Genomic DNA, 23,327 nt, shown 5'->3' on the forward strand with positions numbered 1-23,327 from the left:
GTGTCCCGGTGCAACGAAACAAAACCGATAAAACCCATTTCAAACGAGGTATTTGTTGCATCCAGTGGGGACATAATTACTGATTATGATGACTTGTACCGTCTTATATCAAAACTTGCATTTGAATTGTCAGTGGCAAATTCTTTAAATATGAAAACATACTTACAGGCTGTGAGTCAGAACTGCTGGCTTTGTAGGTTAAGCTTACTCTACGAAGGTACAGGAAACAGTGTTCTGTGTTGCACACACACAAATATTTGGTTTGAACTTTTCTGGAACAGTGTCGTTAATACAACTTAACCCCTGATTTCTACTTGTGTCCTCTTTAGTATTTTTGCTTTCTTAGTGAAACACAGCATCAATACGATGTGGCGGCGGAAGCAACAATACTATAGCGAGAATCAAAGTTACGCCTTCTTTCTTTGCGGATACATTTTGTCAGTGTTATGCAAATCTGCCTACACAGTCACGTAGACATATAGGGTCATGTTTAAATGAAGTGGTTTAGGAGTGCGTGGATGCGTTTTAAATAGAATATCTCTTTGGGTTTGAGACTTTAGTCTTTGCATCTTTAGGGATCTTATCTATTCATGAACAGCTTCTAACACTCCAAAGAAAAGTAGAACTTGAAACCGCATCATATGACCCCTTTAAGACTGGTTTTGTGGTGCAGGGTCACACATTGCAGCAGCTGTTTTGCTGAAGTGTGTATCATAAAGTACTAGAGGGGGGAAGTGATAATGAGTGAAGTTAATAGAGTCAGTGACTCAAGGAAAATTTGTCCATGCTATCATCTGACAGTGTTACACATTTGAGTATTGCTTTTTCTCTGAATCTGACATTTCTGAACATCTAGGTGTTTTTGAAGCATGTCACCTCAAATGAAATATCAAATATTGTGTTGGAAACGGCCAACAGTTTACCGTCGGCTTTATGTTTCAGGGTGCAGCCCCACCTGAAGAAGTGTTTTGAGGGTATTGCTAACGTCGTGTTCACTGACGTTTTGGACATCACTCATATGAAGAGCAGTGAAGGAGAGGTGGTGGAGCTGCTGGATATCATCTCTACATCTAAAGCTCGTGGGCAGGTGGAGAAATGGCTCCTGGAGCTGGAGACTGGCATGCTCCACTCCATACACAAGGTAAAGAAGTGTATGAACTTTCTCTGACTCAGTGGATTCCTGAATAGCAGAATTGGAAACAGTTTAATTGGATTTGATTCAGTTTAGTCTGGCTTATACATTAATTGGTTCTGTTGACAAATCCTTTGCACAGGTAATTGCTTGTGGATGTACAATGACAGATTTTTGGTTTTTGACAGTGCCTCTAAAAACATTCACCCACTTTGGAAATATATTTTTGGAAGCACTTTGAAGCATTAGGGCTATTATTTTTCTACTTATGAACACAACATCTTTATAACATCAAGTGACATCAAGTGAAAGAAAATGTTATTTAAAAACATGCATAATGAACGCAAATGTATGATGATGAAATGATGTTTTCAGACTCTTAGATTTCCTCTCCACACCACAGAATTACCTAAAATAAAAACATTAAAATTTCAACTTTATTTACCTTAAACATTATTGAACTCAAATTTTAATTTAGGATCATGGTTTTTAAGCTATAAGAGTGGATGAATTTCATGTCAGTCTTCATATTCACCTGTCTGCCATTCTTAGAAATGTGAAATGCTAACTGCTCTCTTGACTCCTGGCTGTCAGGTGATCGGAGAGGCGTTCGAAGCATATCCCAAAGACCTAAGGATCAACTGGGTCAGGGCCTGGCCGGGTCAGACAGTGCTCTGTGTGTCACAGGTTTACTGGACAAAGGACATTCATGAAGCCATTGCAAAGGGACCAAAGGTATGTTATACATACATAGCAATATAATCTTTTATTGTGCAGCTCTGAGGAATACTTCATTCTTATTGGTGATTTATGGCATTCTACTATTTGTGCATAGCGATCTGCTAAACTAGACAGTTGTCCACACAGTTAATATGATATTTTCATGTCTTCTTATCTTTTCATATAATAAAATAAATTGAACTCAGTTTAAAATGCCATATCTATTTACTTATTTGCCAATTAGCCATATAATAGCCAGGATAATGTGTAGTCATTATCTGCCTCATTTCGAGTTGGGTCTGTTTTGCAATAATTGCTGTCTTACTGTACTTATGACTGCGTTTTTGTGTTCTGATTCAGGCTCTTCAGGCCTATCTTGAGCAGAACAATGCTCAGATAGATGACATTGTAACTCTGGTACGTGGCAAGCTTTCCAAACAGAACCGAGTAACACTTGGAGCGCTGGTGGTGCTTGACGTTCATGCGCGGGACGTGTTGGCTTCTCTGGTACAGAAGGGTGTGGATGACGAGACCAACTTTGAGTGGCTCAGCCAACTACGCTACTATTGGATTGTAAGTCTATTTGAGTGTTGGTAAGCGTGATTGAAAATGATTTGTGTCTTGCTATTGTTTTGATTTTTTTTCTCCCCTCTCGACTCTTTGATCGGACCCTGTCTATGAAGGAAAACCAGCTTCAGACAAAGATGATCAATGCAGGCTTGGCATACGGCTATGAGTATCTTGGAAACACACCACGACTGGTCATCACTCCTCTCACTGATCGCTGCTATAGGTCAGAATTCTTCACATTATGCATAAAAACCAAAGGCAGTAGTTTTCAGTGTGGCTGCACCCAGAGGATGCTCTATTAAATATAATAATAAGAAAGGTTCCTTGAACAGCAAATCATGTGACACTGACAAATGGATTAACAGCTGCTGAAAATATTTGCTTTGCCATTACAGTAATGAATTACATTTTAAAGTATTTTTTTATTGTAATAATTCTTCACAATATTACTGTTTTACTGGATAATTGATCAAATAAATGTAGCCCTGGTTATTAGTATTTGGTTATTGGTTATTGGTTATTATTATAATTTTTTTTTTTTTTGATGAATATAAACTCTGGCTTTACCTTGTCAACATATCTTCTTTACCAGAACTCTATTTGGAGCTTTACACTTACATCTTGGCGGAGCCCCAGAGGGTCCTGCAGGGACCGGCAAGACCGAAACCACCAAAGATCTGGCTAAAGCCATAGCTAAGCAGTGTGTAGTCTTCAACTGCTCTGATGGCCTGGACTATATTGCACTGGGCAAATTCTTTAAGGTTAGTGTTACAAAGTCTGGAATTATGCCAAAGTTATGTTTAAATCTGAATTATTCGGCTCAGTATTTGGCATTAGGTTCGTGTAAAACACTGATATGAAGTGATGGTTAATAAAACACATGAGGTCAAGCATCATATGTCTTTAGAGAAAACCTCTCAAAACACAACAGCACAGCACTGACATGGCCATCACTGGTTACTATAGTAACACATATTCAGAATGCCAGAATTGTTGTAGAAAAAAATGTTTGCTTGTAGAAAGGGGTCATGAACTCTTCGAAATAATAGTACATAATGAGATTTGTCTTGTCTCATCTTTTCTTGTGTTGTCTTCCAGATTACTGACCCCACAAAAGTATTTCTAATTAAACTGAGCTTTTCTAAATACATAGATTAGATTCTGAACGTTTAAAACAAAGAAAAGTAGAATGAATACAAATATGTTCCAGTAAATTATAAGAATGACCATGTTAATTCTCTGTATTTATGTATAAATAAACAAATGAGTGCTTCCATTGTAACTTAAGGTGCTTCTCGAAAGTTTGATTCTTGTTGTCATTAAAGCAAAAGAGAAGCATATGCAAATACTTAGGTGCTTTAAAATGAATGTTAAAGGGATTTTTCGCCCAGAAAAGAAAATTCTGTCATTAATTACTCATGTTGACTTTGTATTGAATGTGAATTTAATAAAAACATTGCAAGTTATTAATTGTAACACTTTCATAGAAAGAGAGCAAATGATATTTACATTATCAAAGAGCCAGAGTTTAAGCCCTTTCAAAACTCCCATAAAAAAAAAAAAAGTAGCTGTTCACACTGTGAAATGAATATCTAACTTACATTCGTACGCACATCTGCACTTTGTTGCTTATGATGAGCGAATTCACCAGAGAGAAGAATTCAGTAGTGTACAAAACTCCAGCGTTTTAGCAATGACTCATCGGAATGCCACTCATTGGTCATTGCTAAGCTCAGCAGAATCATGTGTGATTGGTTATAATGCATAGCGCTGTAAAAAAATCTGTCTCTGGCTCAGCGCTAGCCAGCAAATGCAGATTTGAATTTAGCAAATGGTGATGTACTGCAATGAACAATTCAATCACACCAGTGTATGAAATGTGACAGCAATGAAAGTGAAATGTTACCAGACCCAGACACGTTGTAAGGACATCGTTAAAATAGTTCATTTGACATCAGTGGTTCAATCTTAATTTTATGAAGCTACGAGACTTCTTTTTGTGTGCAAAGAAAACAAAAATAACACATTTATTCAACAACTGGTCTCCTCCGCATCACCATACTCTCACCATTAATGAGAGTAGCACGTGCATTTGCCTAGAACAAGCTGTGCCTTGTTTATGAGGTGAGGAATGCACAAGTACAGTATGTGTCAAGTTACTCTCGTGAATGGCAACGGATGGTGACATGAAGACATTTTTTTGAATAAAGTTGTTGGTTTTGTTTTCTTTGTGCACATAAAGTTTTCTCATACCTTCATAAAATTACTGTTGAACCAGTGATGCAACATGGACTATTTTAACAATGTTCTTACTACCTTTCTGGACCTTGAACATGTCAGTTGTGTTGCTGTCTATGCAGGGTCAGAACATTCTGGGATTTCATCAAAAATATTTAATCTGTGTTCCGAAGATGAACAAAGGTCTTATATTTAATTTAACATGCATTATATTTAACATGCATGTTAGTCTTCCTTTCAGTTTGGTATGCTGGCAAAGATTGCAATGCTTTTACTGTACAGCCTCAGGACTATCAGGGAGCCACAGCTGTATCTTAATCAGAGAGCTTAGAATTGCAAAGGGCTTGCGTTTTAATGTCATCCTGCTCACCCTTTGTCCGTTATCTTGCAGCACAGGAGTGTTCAGACTACATGTGCTTTAAGTCATGGTAAAGATACTTGGTCTCTTCCAGGGCTTGTTGTCGGCTGGTGCCTGGGCCTGCTTTGATGAGTTCAACCGTATTGATCTGGAAGTGCTTTCAGTGGTGGCTCAGCAAATTCTAACTATCCAGAGAGGTGTGTGTTTGTGTGCACATTTTGAGTTGAATGTCAACTGTGTTGTCGATGGATTTTAAGGTTCATTCAGTGGAGCAACAGATTTTTTTCTCCAAACCCCCTATATGCTTAATAGATGCCAACATCTGAACCTGATGAGTCCAGTCAAATTAGGTGTTTGGAGACTTAAATTGCATAAATCTATCAATCCAATGAGATTTACACACTATATACTTCATTATTTTGTCTTTAGGTATTTCTGCCCATGCTGAGATGCTGCAGTTTGAGGGGACAGAGCTGAAACTGAACCCTACCTGTGCTGTCTTCATCACAATGAACCCTGGCTATGCAGGACGCTCTGAGCTGCCTGACAACCTGAAGGCATGTAGAGCACCTAATTCATGCAAAGATTTGCCTTGCATATGGATTGTGTTTACATTTTGTCATTCCCAGAGGAAAATAAATATATATAGCCCATACAGTATATGTATTCATTATGAATTTGATTCTATACATATTGTGCATTGAAAGTGTTTCTATAATGTCTCTTTATTTCTTTCTGTCACTGTTCACTTGTGTGTTTGTGTTCTGTTTTATTTGAGCATATAGTGTTTGTTCTGTTTGTGAATGTTGTGTAATTGTCTGCTGCAGGCTCTCTTCCGGACAGTAGCTATGATGGTGCCAGACTATGCTCTGATAGCTGAGATTGTGCTGTATTCCTGTGGATTTGTCAGAGCACGACCGCTCTCAGTGAAGATTGTAGCTACGTATAGACTGTGCTCTGAGCAGCTCTCTTCCCAGCACCACTATGATTACGGCATGAGGGCTGTCAAATCTGTTCTGACTGCTGCAGGGAACCTGAAGGTAGGACCTGTATTTCCAAAAAAATGTTTATCATCATTTTATAATTTAAATATTTAAAAAAAAAGGACTTTTAGGCCTTACATCTAAAATATGTATTACTGTAGATAATATAAAATCTGTTAATTCAGCATAATTTAAATAAATAAGTCACAAGATAACTACTTTGTGGTGTTTACAGTTGCATTTCAAATCATGGCCCTTTATTTGCAACATTCGTGGCCTGAATCTATGATGATGTTATTTGAAGAATCAGATTTAATTTTGTCTTTGAATGTGAAAGCCTTTTTTGGTTTGATTTAACATCTCATTTCATTTAGTAGCTAGATGTTTTGGCTCCTGCTGCTTCTGCTGAGCCACTGTTTCTGAGCACTTCATAAACTTGTTAAAGCTATTCTCAATGACTCCCAACTGCAATTGGCTCAGTTCCTCTTCGCCTGCCACTGTTATCAGCGCAGAGTTACCAAGGGTCAGACGAGTGAAACATTTCCACTTCATCTCAATTCCCATTGCACGCTCCACTTTTCGCCGGTGGATCAAAGCCAAATGAATCTGACATCGAATATAAATAGTGTTCACGCTCAATTCAGCGTTCTGGAGAATTGCAGATCTGTGAAAAACACAAATTCTTGAAACTGAGAACTTTGCTAAAACCTGTGTGGCCCTAAAGAATTAAGGGCTCCAATCAGTACACCTCTCTCTCCCTCTTTCGTCATTTCTAATTTGTAAAGAACAGAATGTAAGGAAACATGATTTCAAACAGCACATTTTTCAGATTGAAATGCCAATACAAAACTGCAGGTTTCGTGTGTTATACTATAATTCCGTTTGATTGCTAGACAGGCAGTCAAAGCTTGTGTACAGAGCACCATAGAGTATGTTGACTTCAGTATGAGCAGATCCCCTGAAGCAAGGCCAGAACACAGTCATTTTCATGTTCATAGGTGGCCCTACCTGAGCTCATTCCTTGATCTTTGATTTATTACCGTTGTACCGATTTTCCCTAAAAGCATATTTAGTATGCACGAGGGAATATGTTCAAACAGCTGTCATTTTCCAACACTGAGAACAGCGGTTCAGCCATAGGCCCTCAGAGAAGACAGGTCAAAGGAACAACTGCAGTGCACACAATATGCCTCGAGGAAGATGAATGCTGTTTTTCCATTTACTCTACTATTCTGATACGATGGCACCATCAAAATAAAAGCCATGTCTCCTGTCAGAGTCACACAGGCCACTCACTCCCTGCAAAGTTTTAGGAGTGGCAGCTGCATTTATTTGGAGGAGTGAAGCCTATTGCTATGTGTCTGTGCTAAATAAAAGTGTTTGACTAACCACGGCAGCAGTTTTGCATCTTGTGGGTGCAAATAAGAAAGATGCCAACAGCTACTGTCCAAACTAAAATTAGTGAACAAAGTATTTTAATGTTTAATGTTTTAATGTCCAACAATTTTTAGTAAACATGGAACTGTAAATACACTTTTTCTACGGCCATATTGTGCTTGACAGTCCAAATGCTAAAAAATGTACACGTGCATGTGTATGAAATCCTATGAAAACGAATGAGATCAGGCTACCATTTGAACCCTCCCTCGAACCCTTTAGCAACAAAATTTAGGCCCAGTTAGGGTGGAGAAGAAGCAGCACTTTGGTGCACTGTTTCTCGCTTCATTTATTAATAGCAGCATCCTTCAATAACAGTTCACAAAGAAAAGCATTCATTGTATTGTGACAGATTAAATGTACATCATGTCACTGAAAATAGAAATTTAAGCCATGTTTTTAGCATTGGGATTAAGGATGTCACAGTATCAGATTTTCACTACTCCATTCTCATCACCAAAAGATTTTGCAATAACAATACTACTGCAATATCTAGAGAAATGTGAAAATAATTAATGAAATAATGCTGTTTTGTGTATTTACCAAAAATAAATCAATTAATAAAATTAATACAAAATTGGGGGTGGGGGGGTTTTAGTGAGTGAGTTTATTTGTAGAATCCAGTCACTGGCCTAAATAACTAAATATGGTGAATAAAACAGGTCATGCACTCAAGGAAAAAAAGACAAATAAACTTCGTATTTTACTGGAATGTGTGCATGACTGTATGTGTTTATAGTGTGACAATAAGGAGCCTGAAATATTAAAGCCACAAAACCAAATCTCACGAAGCTGAAATAGGCAGAGGAGGAACCTGACCTTGGCAGCTCTCACTCGCTTTTCTCGTTTTGCCAAATTTGAAGAGCGCCTGCTTGTGTCATCTCTGCTGTTCTCACAAATGAATACGCCTGTGTCATTTTCACAGCAATCTTTGCACCATCACACCCGAGACTGCACTCTTTTGCCATCTTGAAATTACTTCTGGAGACAAAGGCATGCTCGAAACCCCTCAGGTCTGAGTTGCAAATGACTGTGATGGTAAAGAATGAGCAAAGACAATGTGGCTGAATGCCACTCTCTCCCTGGAGACCCTGGAAAAGTGACGGCACAAGCGAATCTTTTATTGAGTGTCAAACCTCTTTCTCTCCCTGTGTTTAACATGTCACAGTTGAAGTTTCCAGAGGAGAATGAAGATATTCTGTTGCTGAGATCTATTATTGATGTCAACCTCCCGAAATTTCTGGCTCATGACCTTCCATTATTTGAGGTATAACATCTGTTTTAATATATTCTACATATGCAGTCATTAAAATGTATGTATAATCCTCCAATTAATATTCACTAACTTATCAGTCACTGTGAATCTGTCCAGGGCATCACTTCCGATCTATTTCCTGGAATCAAGCTTCCAAAACCAGACTACAGAGTCTTGCTTGAGGCTATTAATGAAAACAGCGCTAAGATGAACCTGCAGGTCACTGACTTCTTTGCTGAGAAGATCCTGCAGATCTATGAAATGATGATTGTGCGTCACGGCTTCATGATAGTGGGAGAACCCTTTGGTGGGAAGACGGCTGCCTACCGCGTACTCGCCGCAGCCCTGCATGACATCTCTGAGAAGGTGCTGTAAATGGACTACCGTGGATAAAAACTAGTGTTGCTCAAACCGTCACAGTGGGAGTAGAACTTTCTGCATCCAGCATTGTATGACTGTTACATAAGATCCAAACTTTTGTTCTTTTATTGACTGTTTTCGAGTGCTTTCCTTTTCTCGTACCCAGAGGATGTGAACTCCCAAAGTCTCAAAGACTCCCACATTCCTCAAACAGTTCCAACTGGATGTGAATTTGTATCAGAGTACCACAATACAAACTGCTCTTTTTGCATAATAGAACACTTAAAAAGTCAGTAAAATGTTTTTATAGAGAGGAAATGTGATTTCTTGTGTTTTCAGAGAACAGACAACACATTTAGTGATGGTACGGCTATAAATCACTGCAGTGAAGCACATTCATACACATGCTAATATGATGCAATTGAGAACAGTGCTGCAAAAAGTTGTGGAAGTGCTGTGTTCTAGTATCAATCAAACTTAATCTGATTTTTGAATGCAGAGACTGATGGAGGAGAACAGGGTTCAGATCACCGTTATCAACCCAAAGTCTATCACTATGGGCCAGCTGTATGGACAGTTTGATCCTGTGTCCCACGAGTGGTCAGATGGCATCTTGGCTGTCAGCTATAGAGCATTCGCCACTTCCCAGGTACATTTACCAATACAGTCATCCTATTTGTCCATTTATTCATCCATACATCTTTCTGTCTATACCTCTATCCATTCATCCATTGATTCATCTCTCCCTCCCTCCATCATCCATCCGTTCTTTAATCCGTCAATACATTTATCCCTCCCTCCTTCTATGCATCAGAAATATTATCTACTTCTCTATGCTCATCTGTTCATCCATCCATCCCTCGCTTCATCACATTTAGTGCACATTGCGTAAGATTTAGTAATAATGTCTCTCCATGCTTAGAAAACTAGTCTCCTGTCAGAGTTTAGTCACTACTAGATCCATAAATAGCATTGAACATTAAATGCACTGCCTTCAATCTAAAGCTATCTCAACACAAAGAACATTCACATACAGTAGTGCTGTCTGCTTGAAATCTGCAGCTCTCTTTCTTCACCATGGTAACACTAAGCCTAAGTCTGTGTCATCTTTTACCCACTGACTTTAATGTCGTTCTACCCTCATTTACAAAGGATTACAGTTTGAAGCTTTGTTTCACCGGCTTACAATAGAAGTGTTTACATTAAAACAGTTGTTGGCAGAAGACATGGTAGAGCATTGTCTTTGGCTCAGCAATAAGGTGGGGAGCGAACCTAGATCCTCTAATAGCTGTAATTGAGGAATAAAACGGAACATAATAGGAGCAGACAGGTGTCAAATGTTTGCTTCCAACTTAGTTTCAGATTTGATTGCCGCTGTTTTTGCTGGAGGCCATGAAGACATGTTACAAAATTGAGGTCGTTTTCGTGGGAAAAACTACGGGTAGAAAGAACTAGGTTAAAATTATCCAATCATTTTAAGCTTAAACAAATGTGAGAGTGTTGAAATTTTAGAATAATTATTTTTCTTCTATTTGAGAACTGTTAGTTACCCTCATTTTTAAACTTAAGACATCCAGAACAACTTTTAGAAAATGATAGGAAACACAGCAATTTTACTGAAACACAGCCACAGCACACACACACAGCAAAATTGAAGTTAGATTGTTCGATATGAGTCTGAAGTGACTTCCTGCTGCCTCCCCACCAGAGTCCTGACAGGAAGTGGCTGATTTTTGATGGGCCTGTGGACGCAGTGTGGATTGAGAACATGAACACTGTACTGGATGACAACAAGAAGCTCTGTCTCATGAGTGGAGAGATCATCCAGATGTCCCCACAGATGAGCCTCATCTTTGAGCCCATGGACCTGGAGGTGGCTTCACCAGCCACGGTAAGATGACCATTTCAGTGATAGCTATGTGGTTCAGCAAGATTCGTGATCACAGTGATCACAGTGAGCATGCAGAATTTCTTCTGATACCGCAGCAGTCGAGATATGCATGTCACACTCAGCGGGCATCTTTTAAAAAAAAAAACAAAGTCAACATATGACAATTAATAGTAAATACAAAATGTAAAAGTATACAGTCTGCAGCACTATTCTGAAGCTTAAAATGAAGCTTAAATCATTTGTTCCTTTAATTTATCTGAGAGGTTACTCTGTGTTATATTGTGACATACAAGCCGGTGTTTCCAGTGTCTCGTCTTTGCAATCCTATGAATGGATGTCAGTAGGAAGAAAAGTGTAGTGTGACCTCCCCTTTAGATTGTGCCCCTACGATTATAGTGAAATTCAAACTTTTTTTTTCTTCAATTTTTAATATTCTGCTTTGCTCTGGGGCTCATACAATGGCTGTAAATGTTTCCAATTTAGTTCATAACAGCCTCAACCTTTTATAAAAGCCTCTTTGCAAGGCCTCCATTACATGACATGACATTACTGTGACAGGCAAAGATCAGTAAGATCGAAAGACTGTAAGGATCATGAATCTTATAAAAAAAACAATAATAATAATTCATCCACTTGTTTCTAACTTCAGGATCGCTTCAGCAGGCATTTGCAATACATTCCAATAATATGTGGCTTTAATATATTCCACCTACAAAGGCAAACCTACATTGCACAAATGTATTTCTTTTCAATACAGTATCAAAATGATGAAATTTGATGAAAAAATCCGCACATTTCCCAATGCATTTTGTTTTATCTTTATCAGACAAGACATCTCTGAGGCTACCTTTGATGTTTTGAAAGAAAGAAAGAAAAGAAAGTAGACCATCAAATGAGATTGTTGTTGTCATTCAGTAAACCTGTCAAAAGAGGACTTACCAATTCACTGGCAATACCACGCTTCCCCCCATCTCCCAGCCTACTCAAAAATGGCATAATGGCATGTCGCTACTGAATTTCTTTTTTTTTCAGAAACACCAACGCAATTTCCTCCCTTATTTATCTCAGTGTCTTCTCCTAAGATGGCTTTTTATCTGACAGAGATTTTTGCCTCACATATTCCAGCCTGAGGAAAGGTTCCTATCGTTGTGGATCCCAGCTTTTTCTGGCCCAATGTGGGAAGAAGGCTCTGATTCAGAAGAATGGATGATGATGACAGAGATTAAACAAGCATGTTATGGATAAGGAAAGAGCTTGTGTGTGTGTGTGTGTTTGAATGTCTGCATGTTTTTTTGTGTTGTTTGCGACTGTCACCAGATCAGATCAAAGTAGATGCTGGAGACAAAGCCAGAGGGAAAGAGTGAGACAGAGATCAAATTTGTGTGAATATCTTGTCTCGCTTTGACAGAAAACGAAAGAGGCCTGGCTATAGCATAAACCATCTCCCTTTGGCCCATATCTGTCTCTGGCAATTTCTGTCTTGCTCTCCTCCTTTTTATATATTGATGCTTGACTCATATGTCCTGCTGCAAACTAGACCAGAGTTCAATGAGGATTCAGTTGAACAAGCTAACGTGCTCTCGAGGTCATGCTTGGCCCAGATGTCTCCTCCGGCTCAACACCTGTGCATAAGCGCCCAGTTTGCAATTCACTTACACCTCTACCATTCACATGGGCCTTTCGTGGGAGCCACTTTCCGACAGCTGTTTCCATCTCGTAACCTTGATGATGTGCTATTCATCAAATTATTAAGCACAGAGGACCTTTATCTTTATGTGTAACCCAGTGCAGCTGCTGTGCAGATGAATAAAATGCAATTTGTTTGAACTATGCGCCATTCCAGATGGCTAAGCAATATAGAAAATGTTTTGTACCCTTTGGAGTTGTTTCCACATCCTTTAGGAAGGACTGCTGTGGAAATGAGTGCTGTTTGCTTGTTTCTTGATATTTACAAAAGTCACATAGTCAAATGTTACTGTTCAGAAGTTTGGGGTCAGTATGATTAAGAAATTAATACTTTTATTCAGCCAGAATGCATTGAATTGATCAAAAGTGACTGTAAAGACTTTTACATCGAAATTTCTGTACATCAAATACAAAAATGTATAACAGTTTCCACAAAAATGTAGTGTATCTGTTCTTTTATCAAGCTGGGACGTTACTGCTTTCTGTGCAGGTATCTCGCTGTGGTATGATCTACATGGAGCCTCACATGTTGGGATGGCGGCCTCTGATGCTGTCTTGGTTCAACACTTTGCCGTCTACTCTGAGCTCCATGCACAAAGACCTCATCACTGGCCTTTTCGACCGCATGCTGCCAGCATGTCTTCAGCTCATCCGCAAAGGCACTAAGGTACAGCTGTAACTATGCTGCAAATAATGAGGAGTGCTTTGCCGCAGAATTAAAAGGCATTGTTAATTAATCTGATATTAAATTGCACATTCATAAATTGTTATTCTTCTCATTGACAAATTATTTCAGCCACTTCCCTATTCTCTTAAGCTCAAAATAAACCCCTTTAGGATGATACAAGACCCTTCAACTTTGCATTGGGTACTGATAGCCTTGAGGTTTATTTTGTGATGACGACTGTAGATCAATAATATTTCTTTAAATTGTCTGAATTTTTTTCCTCCCTTTCTTTTTCCTGGTCTTACTAAAATATAGGTAAAGCTGGAAGCAGTGGTACTACAAAAAAAGAACTCCATTAGTTTTTATATGACATAATTATTACTCTGGAATGAATATTAAATTCTTGCATGGTCTCAATTAATGACAGACATTACATACAGCATTTTCTTTCCTAATAATAACATGCTTCTGCAATTAGGGGTTCATTTGTGCTTGCATGCAAGCATTGAGTTCTGAAAGGGATAAAGCACTAATTATGTGCTTTCTTTTTTTTAAGTGCTAATTTTCTTGACAGTCCTGTTTTGTCTCTTAGTGCTTACACTGAACTTTGATTAATACAGTTTTTGCCTGACAAACTAGCACTTTCTTCCACTCATTTAATGCAACATTTCTTCAAACCCTTTTTTGTCATTTTTGTCTTGCCAGCTATTATTTATTATCTCACAGTGCAAACCAAAATCACAGCATGTCTTGCGTACCTTTAAGATAGTCTTGCCCAGTATAATGGCATACCACTAATCACTTAGCCACGGGTTCTTAGTCCGGACTAATGGAGTGTGTTTTGTGTCGGCATTCAGGAATTATCTCCTACTTCCAACACGAGCCTGGTGAGGTCTCTGATGAATCTGATGGACTGTATGATGGATGAGTTCAGAGAGGAGAGCCAGATGAAGGGGATGAGTGAGAGAGATGTGTGCTCCTGGCTTGAGGTAAGGAGATAAAAAGTAAAAAAGATGAATTGTGGAATGTTGGACACTCAATGCTTGCAGCTTTCCCTATGTAGCAGAAATCAATCCACACTTCTGCTGAGCCCGCACCGAGGCAGTTCACTAACAACCAAGCAAAATTTCTTTGCAAACACAATGTAGTAGCGATGTCCTAGCAACCATCCACAACACCTTGCATCATGAAGGTTTGGTTTGCAAAGGCACCACTTACATTTTCATCAGAAATGTTCAATATCTAATTGTGATAAATTAGTATGTGCTGGAATTTTAATATGCATTTGGAGAGGGTGTACAAGGTTATAAATACATAGGAGACATGCCATATACTGGATATACTGTATTGTTCATATCTCATGGACCTCATCTTTTTATTTCAATTTCATCTCATGGCTAATGAATTGAAATGTAGTTTGTTTAGTCCTCACAAGCATGTACGTTTTTTTTTTTTTTTTTCAGTTTGTGTGGTCCACTGCAAAGTTTTCATATTAATTGTTTCTTACAAAAATCTTCGCTTTAGTGCCCTGAAAGGTCATCTCTTAAGCCAAAGGCAACTTTTGCCATTTTTTGTGCTGTCTGAAGTCTGTCAATACTGTCTGCATTTCTCCTCTAAAGGTAATAATCTTTCTCCACCTGCTCCTCTGAGACGATGATCATATCAGTAGGTCAAAAACTGCCAACCTAGACGGAGAGTCTCATTGATTAGCTGGTACAGGATCAATTCGTAGAAAGTCTCCCTCCGCCCAGATAGGAATGACATTATTAGCTTCCTCCTAGTTGGTCATCAGAGTATTGCACATTCTTAAAACTTTTTGGCTTGTTTGTTTACACCAAAAGAGCACAAAGCATTTTGCCCCAAATCAACTGTGTTTGTATAGATTGTCATTGCTGTAGCCGATTGATCTGAAGGAGCAATTGAGTTTGTAAAGGAATATTTTTGAATAATTGATTGGATTAGTAGCTCTGGGAAGGTCAGCTGTGGGTCATAGTGATTAAAAACCACAATAGAGGAAGTAATGATTTTGAAACTGTATTAAAAACCCAATATATGATAGTATCATATCATAATGATACCTAAAAGTGGGTTTATCAGAGGACAAAATTATGATGTTACTGAGCTGTTTGTTAGTCAAATATAAAAAATAATAAATAAATAAATAAAAGTGCCACTAGCTTTGACCCCTCCTGTTCCATGCAAACATTGTTTTTCTTTCTTTCTGTATAGGGCATCTTTGTTTTTTGCCTTGTGTGGTCAGTCGGGGCTAGCTGCACTGAAGCAGGAAGAGTAAAATTCGATGGCTTGGTGAGGGAGATGCTGGAAGGTGGTCTTAGTGAAGAGACGCGCACACGCCATGGAATTCTGGAGCACGTGGAGCCTCCCGCCAAGCAGCTGACGGTGCCTTTACCCACTGAGGGCACGCTCTATGAATACCGCTTCCTCAAAGAGGTCAGGAAGTTTCTTCAACACACTTGGGTGGATACAGTATGTAGTGAGAAACAGATTGGGCTCTTCTGGGAAGTTTTTTTTTTTTTCCTGTCCTAATTTTTGGGGCGTAATTAGGTAGCTGACGTGAAATACTTTTTCAAAGTTGATGTCCTAAAATGTGAAAGACTGTACTCCATCTAAATCTATTAATGCCTGCTTCCAAACGGCATTCTGTTTACTCTTTAATAAATACTGTACATTCATCTCTTAAGTCCTTATATTATTTCAGTACATGTATTATTAGTCATTTAAAAAAAATCAAAGGACGATTTAGAATAAAGCATGGTTAATTGTTGTATATAGAGTCAAAATGTAGTAACAAGTTATAGGACCTAAGATATACACTTTCTTTATCAATTCACATCTATTTTAAACTAAAGCCCATTTATGTGTTATGTCACAAACCATTTGATGAAGAGTAAAGGATCAGATATATATGTTCTCATATACTGTATATGTGAAATCATTTTAAAGAAGTAATAATACATTTTATATATGTAATAGTAGATTCAAAATTTATATCATTGCAATAATTATTACATATTGCATCTATAGTATCTGTATTAATTCGAATTAACTCCACTTTCCTGCTGCTTCTCAAAGATGGTTTCCCAATTTGGCTTTCTAGAAAGCAAATTGTGCAACTCTAATATCCAGCCTGGTTTAGTATTAAAATGCCATCTTGGCTAGCTCTATATTTAGATTACATTCAAAGTGTAAAGTCAACCACTTAATTCCTGGAGCTTGAGGCATGTGAATTTGATTCTTTGTATTTTTTGTCCTGAAATCCTAATAAGCAAATTCACTCTTTGCTGAGGAAGCACACCTTCCTCATCCTGAATGAGGTAATCTGTCTTATTATTTGTTGTAAATCACAAGCTTTATCTCTGTGTAATAAAACTTCAGGCATAACCTGGACTAATTTGCCAATTTCATGCCTCATTAAATGCTGAAAATGTCATTTATTAGAGAAGAAATGGATTATCCATTGCTTACATTTTTCTTCTGTAGATAAAAGCCTTTTTGTTCTGAGCAGACAGGACCATGAACAAGCCCATAATTATTTTGTGGTCAGTGTAAGACATCTACAAAAGAGTGCACCATGAATAGATTTCAAAGGGTGTCATAATGGTGGAATTGAAAACAATGCAGTGTTAATATACAGTACACTGTTGTTTAAGACACACAGAAGGACAGGAAAACAAAACTAACTACTGAAATTGTTATTTATTAAAAAATGATTTACATGAACAATGATACTCTAACAGGGTCCAGGCAGATGGGAGTTGTGGACTGAGGAGCTGAAGGCTTTGCCCCCCATCCCTAAAGATGTGCAGTTCAATGAAATAATTGTGCCTACGGAGAACACTGTGCGCTACACTGCTCTCATGAAGCTGCTCATCACTCATCAGAAGCCCACTGTCTTTGTCGGCCCCACGGGGACTGGCAAGAGCGTCTACATTCTAGTGAGTGTTTCAGGGTTTTTCCACTCAGGATTCAATTTAGAATAGGGCTGTCAATCCTTTAAAATTGTTATGGAAATAATTACATAATATGTTCATTAGTTAATAAAAATAATGGCAAACACACAATTGTAACACTTAAATTGTATGAAATTAACACATTACATTTTGCATTGCATTCTGTGATATATTTTATATTTCCTGCATAATTTTGATTGTGCCATGAGAATTTACTGCAGTTCAGAGCAATGTAATGATTAAAACTCAGTTCAGCATTAATTTGTTCAAATTAGCTATGTTTTTATCAAAAGTTGCGCATTTAACATATTCACAAAATGAGTATCAGTAGTAAAGTCAAGCAAGTGCCACTGGTGCCCCCATCCAAAATAAAATAAGTGCATGATGCAAGTGTCTCTACCTACATTCCACATTGCCCAGCTGAGCACGAAACCTTTAACATGATCTTGAATGTGTGTGCATTCAAGGATGACTAATGATAAATCAGTCAATGGTTCAAGACCAGCTGTGGTCCACCGTGCTTCCCCACCCCCTTTCCATAAAAGCTGAACACACTCAGTGCTGTTATTTTGGTCGGTGGCATGGTTAGAAAGTCAAACAGCTTCATCTATTACCGGAATCATTATGCTTTTGTTTTAAATACACATGGATGGTATCAACACAAAGGGCCCTATTATACACCAGGCGCAATGCGACGCAAAACGCAGCGCAAGTGTGTTTACTAGTTTCAGTCCGGCGCCATTCGCATTTTCACGTCCTGCGCCGCGTCGTTTAATTAGCAAATGCATTTGTGCTCTGAGACTCTGATTGGTTTATTGCACGGTACGCCCAAAAAACACCCATTACTTATTAAGAGAATAGGGACAACCCATTTAGACCATGCGCCTGTGTGCGGCAACCATTTTTCCATCGTTAAAATAGCAAACTTTACACTTTACACTTTGCGTTTAGATCGTTAAAATACAGCCCAAAATCTCAGCCGTCACAACGGTGATGTGTGCCAGACTATAGTTTGGAGTTTAGAGATCTCATCTTGTGTTTTGAAAAGACTGAAGAAACTGAGTAATGTTGTTCAAACTCCACATTTATTTTAGAACTAGTTTTAATAGGATTCTTTCATTCTTTCTAGTCACTTACCCACTTACTTCACATGTTCCCACTCTGCCTTCTCTTCCTGTTTAATTTTTTCACAATTTCCCCCGTGTGATTCTCTGGCAAAATTATGAAGGACTCTAAAAGTCTGCATGTTTTGAGTATGAAATGCCTGCAGGTGCCGATGACTTCATCACTCATTTAGAATGTGAATATTAAATCATCACTCTTCACACTCTGCCACGTGGCTCTTTCACAGAGTTTTAAGGAATGAAAGAAATTGTATGTGTCAGGCTTAAGTGGAGCAGCTCACAGGCTCCTCAAAATATAATGAATGAGGTCTCTCTGAAATGTGCATATATTTACATTAATTAGTTGACATGTGGCTGTTTCATAATAAGAGCTTTTATGTTGGTTGTGCATGTTGTTGATTTTCATCCTTGAGGTCAACTGTTAAACTATAAAGAGATATAATTCATCCATATTGCAATGTTTTTTTTAGCACATATTTAGTTATTCAGTTTGCTTGCTACTCACTTATTTGAAATGCAAGCATAATTATGTCAGGTGCAATGGTTTTATAAAACTGTTTTATAGACTCATGTACATCTTACAGCATCTTTCTTAATGGTGGTGACAGGTTCATAGTTGAAACAGTTTTCTCAACACTTCTAAAGGTTGGAAGTGTTGATAAAAGAAAAACGGAATTTTGATGCAACATCTGTGCTAACTAGAGCTAATTAAGTGTCTCCACTTCTCCCACAGGACTTTTTGCTGAATCATCTGGAGAAGGATGTGTACAGTCCTCTGTTGATTAACTTCTCAGCCCAAACAACAGCAGCACAGACCCAAAATATTATTATGTCTAAACTCGATAAGAGAAGGAAAGGAGTGTTTGGTCCTCCTCTGGGAAGAAAAATGGTAATACCCTTATGTTATTGGAGTAGTTATGATTAAATCTCAATACATTTTTACTAAGAAATCCTTCACAGAATTTCAAAAGCCATTAATGACCATAATGCGTGCCCAAAATTCGAACTGCAAAGTGAAAATGAGTTCTTAATTGCCTCTAAATTATTTGGGAGAAAAAAATGTGTTCTGATTCACAAGTTCACCTGTATTTAATCACCATTAACAGCACATTATCTTACAGCATTCAAAATTACATTAACCTTAATGTTAAAAAAATATTCATGCCATTTTTTTTTTTTTTTACTTTTTTTAATTTGCCTTTCGATTACTTTGATCAGGTGGTGTTTGTGGATGATGTGAACATGCCAGCAAGAGAAACCTATGGAGCCCAGCCTCCAGTGGAGCTCCTGCGTCAGTGGCTCGACCACTGGAACTGGTATGACATGAAGGACTGCTCCATGATCAACTTAGTGGACATCCAGATCATGTGTGCCATGGGTCCGCCTGGTGAGTTTTGTATATGCTAATGCAGTTTTTATTCAGAGCAAATAGTTTTCAGAGCAGTGTTTAGTTCAGTACAGCAAGTCAAAATTGCTTTGGAGCATATAAAAATAAAGACAAATAATTCACATAAATCAAACAAAGTTAAATATTACTGGTAAAACAAATGTGTCAAGCATTATTAAGAAAATCATAGTTGTATGCAACTTTGAGATAATTATTTTATATTATAAAAAAGTTAACAAGCCTGATATGATAGGATGACCAACAAGTGGATAACAAGTATGCTTTTACATGTCATCATGTCCATTGTCACATGCAGGTGGAGGTAGGAATCCTGTGACTCCTCGATTTTTACGTCATTTCAACACAGTGACCATTAATGAATTTGATGACAAAACCATGTTCACCATCTTCTCAAGAATTCTGGACTGGCACTTGACCATTAGGTAGTGGTGCTCCATTCCAATGTGGTTAATAAATAAATAAATTTGTTAAATACATTTCCTATTTTTACCTGCTTTCAGATTTCCATTTCCCAAACCGTTCTCCAGCGTCACCTCTCAAATCATCAATGCCACCATGTCTGTGTACCAGGAGGCCACTAAAAACCTCCTACCAACCCCGACCAAGTCCCACTACCTTTTCAATCTTCGAGATTTTTCCCGTGTCATCCAGGGGATCTGCTTATCACGACCAGAGACTGCTGATGACCCTACATCTATAAAACGCTTATGGGTGCATGAGGTAACTGCAAACACAATTTGAATAGGTCATATCATAATACAAACAACAAACTAATTTAGAACATGCCTTTCATGCAGGTCCTGAGGGTGTATTATGACCGCTTAGTGCATCCTTCTGATTGTGCATGGATGGTGGGCTTCCTGCAAGAAGTATCCAAGTCTCACCTAAAAGAAAACTTCCATCAGCTCTTCAAGCACCTGGACAGTGACGCAGATGGGCATGTAACTGAAGATGACCTTCGAAGCCTCATGTTCTGTGATTTCCATGACCCCAAAGGTGAGGACCGGAATTACCGTGAGGTGGGTAACCCTGAGAAGCTCCGTCAGGTGGTGGAGTCCCATCTTGAAGAGTACAACAATATCAGCAAGGCTCCCATGAATCTTGTACTTTTCCGGTTCGCCATTGAACACGTATGTCGCATCTCCCGGATTCTCAAACAGCCCCGTGGTCACGCTCTCTTAGTAGGAGTCGGAGGGAGCGGCCGACAGTCATTGACACGCTTGGCCGCCCACATGGCTGAAGCCGAACTGTTCCAGGTGGAGATCTCCAAGAGTTATGGGGTTACAGAGTGGCGTGATGACCTCAAACTCATCATGCAAAAATCGACATCTGGGGAAACTCATGGAGTCTTCCTCTTCACAGACACCCAAATTAAGTTGGAGTCCTTTTTGGAAGATGTGAGTAACCTCTTAAACACTGGCGAGGTTCCCAATCTCTTTGCCGTAGATGAGAAGCAGGAGATTTGTGAGCGCATGCGCGTCTTGGACCGTCAGCGTGAGCGTGATAAGCAGACGGACGGCAGCCCACTGGCTCTCTTTAACATGTTTTTGGAGCGCTGCCGCAGCCAGTTGCATGTGGTACTAGCCATGAGTCCTATTGGTGACACCTTCAGAAGCCGCTTGAGACGTTTTCCTGCTCTCATTAACTGCTGCACTATTGACTGGTTTCAGGTTGGTGTGAACGTGAATGTTTTTAGAGTCATTAATATACTATTTTATTTTGTAATAATTTTTTTTATTTTTAGATTTTCCATTACTAATTTAATTTTAGTTAAAGGGGTCAATTTTTCTTGATCTTCTTATATACAGGAGGTCATTGTACTATTAAAAACGTCCTTTACATTTCAGAACTCAAAACTTTGTTGTTAGTCTACAACAGCTTATATTGAAGGGCATTTGCCAAAACGACAACTTTTGGAACGTTTTACTGTATGATGTAATAGTGTGGATAATTACCCCCTCCTGTCTGTTTAGCCCCGCCCACCAATTCACACATGCAGTTTTTACGAGAGAGTTTTTACTAGAGCGCATGTAGTTTATATGTGCAGATCTATGTAGAAATCAAACGATGAAGATGGTTCCGAATACAGCAACATTTTATTACTGATGTTTTTATGTAAAAATCTTGATAATGTTATAAGTGGACCTCAGAGAACAGTATATATATATATAAAAAAAGTTCATGTTCATGACCCCTTTAAAGGTTTAGTAATTTAGTTGTTTTGTCATTTTTTATTAGGGTTTTTTTTTTTCAGCTTATCATTACAGATTTAACTATTTAGTACTTTACATTAAACTAAACACAAAAAATAACATTAAATAAAATAAGTTAAATATAATATATTTTTTAGATAACATTTATTTTATTTCAAGTAACTTTTTTATGATTTTAGTTTTAGTTGACAATAATAACTCTGGTTCTGTTGACTTTACCTCCTCAAAATGTGATATAAATGTTAAACACTCGTTTTAAACAAATTGTTTTGACGGATTCAAGAATTATTTAATGTTTAATTTTAACCTTGCTTTGTTACAGTCAAAAATTAATTAATCATTATGTTCCAAAAGAGCTGGCCAGAAGATGCGCTGCAGGCTGTGGCGTCTCGTTTCTTGGAAGACGTTGAAATGACAGACACTGCTCGTGAAGGCTGTATCAGCATGTGCAAAAGCTTCCACACATCCACCATCAATCTCTCTGCATGTTTCCTTTCGGAGCTGCAGCGCTACAACTATGTCACACCAACCTCCTATTTGGAGCTCATCTCTATGTTTAAGCATCTACTCCAGGGAAAAAGAACGTAAGTCATCCTGCTCTCAGAGGCTTTACATTAGAATCACTGACTGATTAGGTTTGAATAATTAGGTTGTGTCACATTTTGGCATGTGAACTCTTTATATGATAAGCAGCATTATTTATGCCAGTGATGATGATGTTGTTATCGGTCTCTGTTGTTTCAGTGATGTCATGAAACTAAAGAGTCGTTATGAGGTTGGTCTCGAGAAGTTGGAATCGGCTGCCACTCAGGTGTCCACAATGCAGGTAGAGCTGGAAGCCCTTCAGCCTCAGCTGCGTGTTGCCAGTAAAGAGGTGGAAGAGATGATGGTGGTTATCCAGCGAGAGTCTTTGGAGGTGTCCAAGACCGAGAAAGTGGTCCGTGTGGATGAAGCAGAGGCTAATGAGCAGGCAATGGCTGCCAAGGCCATTAAAGATGAATGTGATGCCGATCTGGCGGTAGCTGTGCCCATTCTGGAAGCTGCATTGGCTGCTTTGAATACTCTCACCACACAGGTTGGAGGAAACTACAACTGACTAATTATTATTTATGATGCATGCAAAATGTTTATAGCAACAAAGAGCTCTCAGATTGTTTTTGGCCAAAGAAACACATTCTAGAATGAGTTGGCGAGTTAAATTCTGCAAACATTCACTGCAAACATCTCCTTCCAAAACTTGTATAACTTTATTTTTGCTGTGGAACACAAAAGAAGGTCATTTTGAAAAATGTTGGTAACCAAACAGCAGGGCTG

General features: G+C 38.4%; 1 protein-coding gene across 1 annotated transcript in view; it reads left to right on the plus strand.

The window, feature by feature from the left end:
- The window catches only part of dnah7 (dynein, axonemal, heavy chain 7), a 65,251-nt gene that overhangs the window by 13,360 nt on the left and 28,564 nt on the right, over positions 1–23,327 (plus strand). The window contains exons 22-44 of the mRNA XM_052565630.1: positions 943–1,141; positions 1,727–1,867; positions 2,213–2,425; positions 2,536–2,645; positions 3,015–3,183; positions 5,113–5,215; positions 5,448–5,575; positions 5,846–6,058; positions 8,607–8,705; positions 8,811–9,059; positions 9,553–9,702; positions 10,762–10,944; positions 13,121–13,297; positions 14,155–14,286; positions 15,527–15,748; positions 17,056–17,253; positions 19,126–19,281; positions 19,611–19,779; positions 20,096–20,222; positions 20,301–20,520; positions 20,598–21,470; positions 22,368–22,597; positions 22,758–23,088. Of these exons, the coding sequence (XP_052421590.1) occupies positions 943–1,141; positions 1,727–1,867; positions 2,213–2,425; positions 2,536–2,645; positions 3,015–3,183; positions 5,113–5,215; positions 5,448–5,575; positions 5,846–6,058; positions 8,607–8,705; positions 8,811–9,059; positions 9,553–9,702; positions 10,762–10,944; positions 13,121–13,297; positions 14,155–14,286; positions 15,527–15,748; positions 17,056–17,253; positions 19,126–19,281; positions 19,611–19,779; positions 20,096–20,222; positions 20,301–20,520; positions 20,598–21,470; positions 22,368–22,597; positions 22,758–23,088 (4,792 nt within the window). The remainder of the gene's footprint in view (positions 1–942; positions 1,142–1,726; positions 1,868–2,212; positions 2,426–2,535; positions 2,646–3,014; positions 3,184–5,112; positions 5,216–5,447; positions 5,576–5,845; positions 6,059–8,606; positions 8,706–8,810; positions 9,060–9,552; positions 9,703–10,761; positions 10,945–13,120; positions 13,298–14,154; positions 14,287–15,526; positions 15,749–17,055; positions 17,254–19,125; positions 19,282–19,610; positions 19,780–20,095; positions 20,223–20,300; positions 20,521–20,597; positions 21,471–22,367; positions 22,598–22,757; positions 23,089–23,327) is intronic.

This window comes from Carassius gibelio, chromosome B9, assembly GCF_023724105.1.
Source record: "Carassius gibelio isolate Cgi1373 ecotype wild population from Czech Republic chromosome B9, carGib1.2-hapl.c, whole genome shotgun sequence".
NCBI classification, from domain to species: domain Eukaryota; kingdom Metazoa; phylum Chordata; class Actinopteri; order Cypriniformes; family Cyprinidae; genus Carassius; species Carassius gibelio.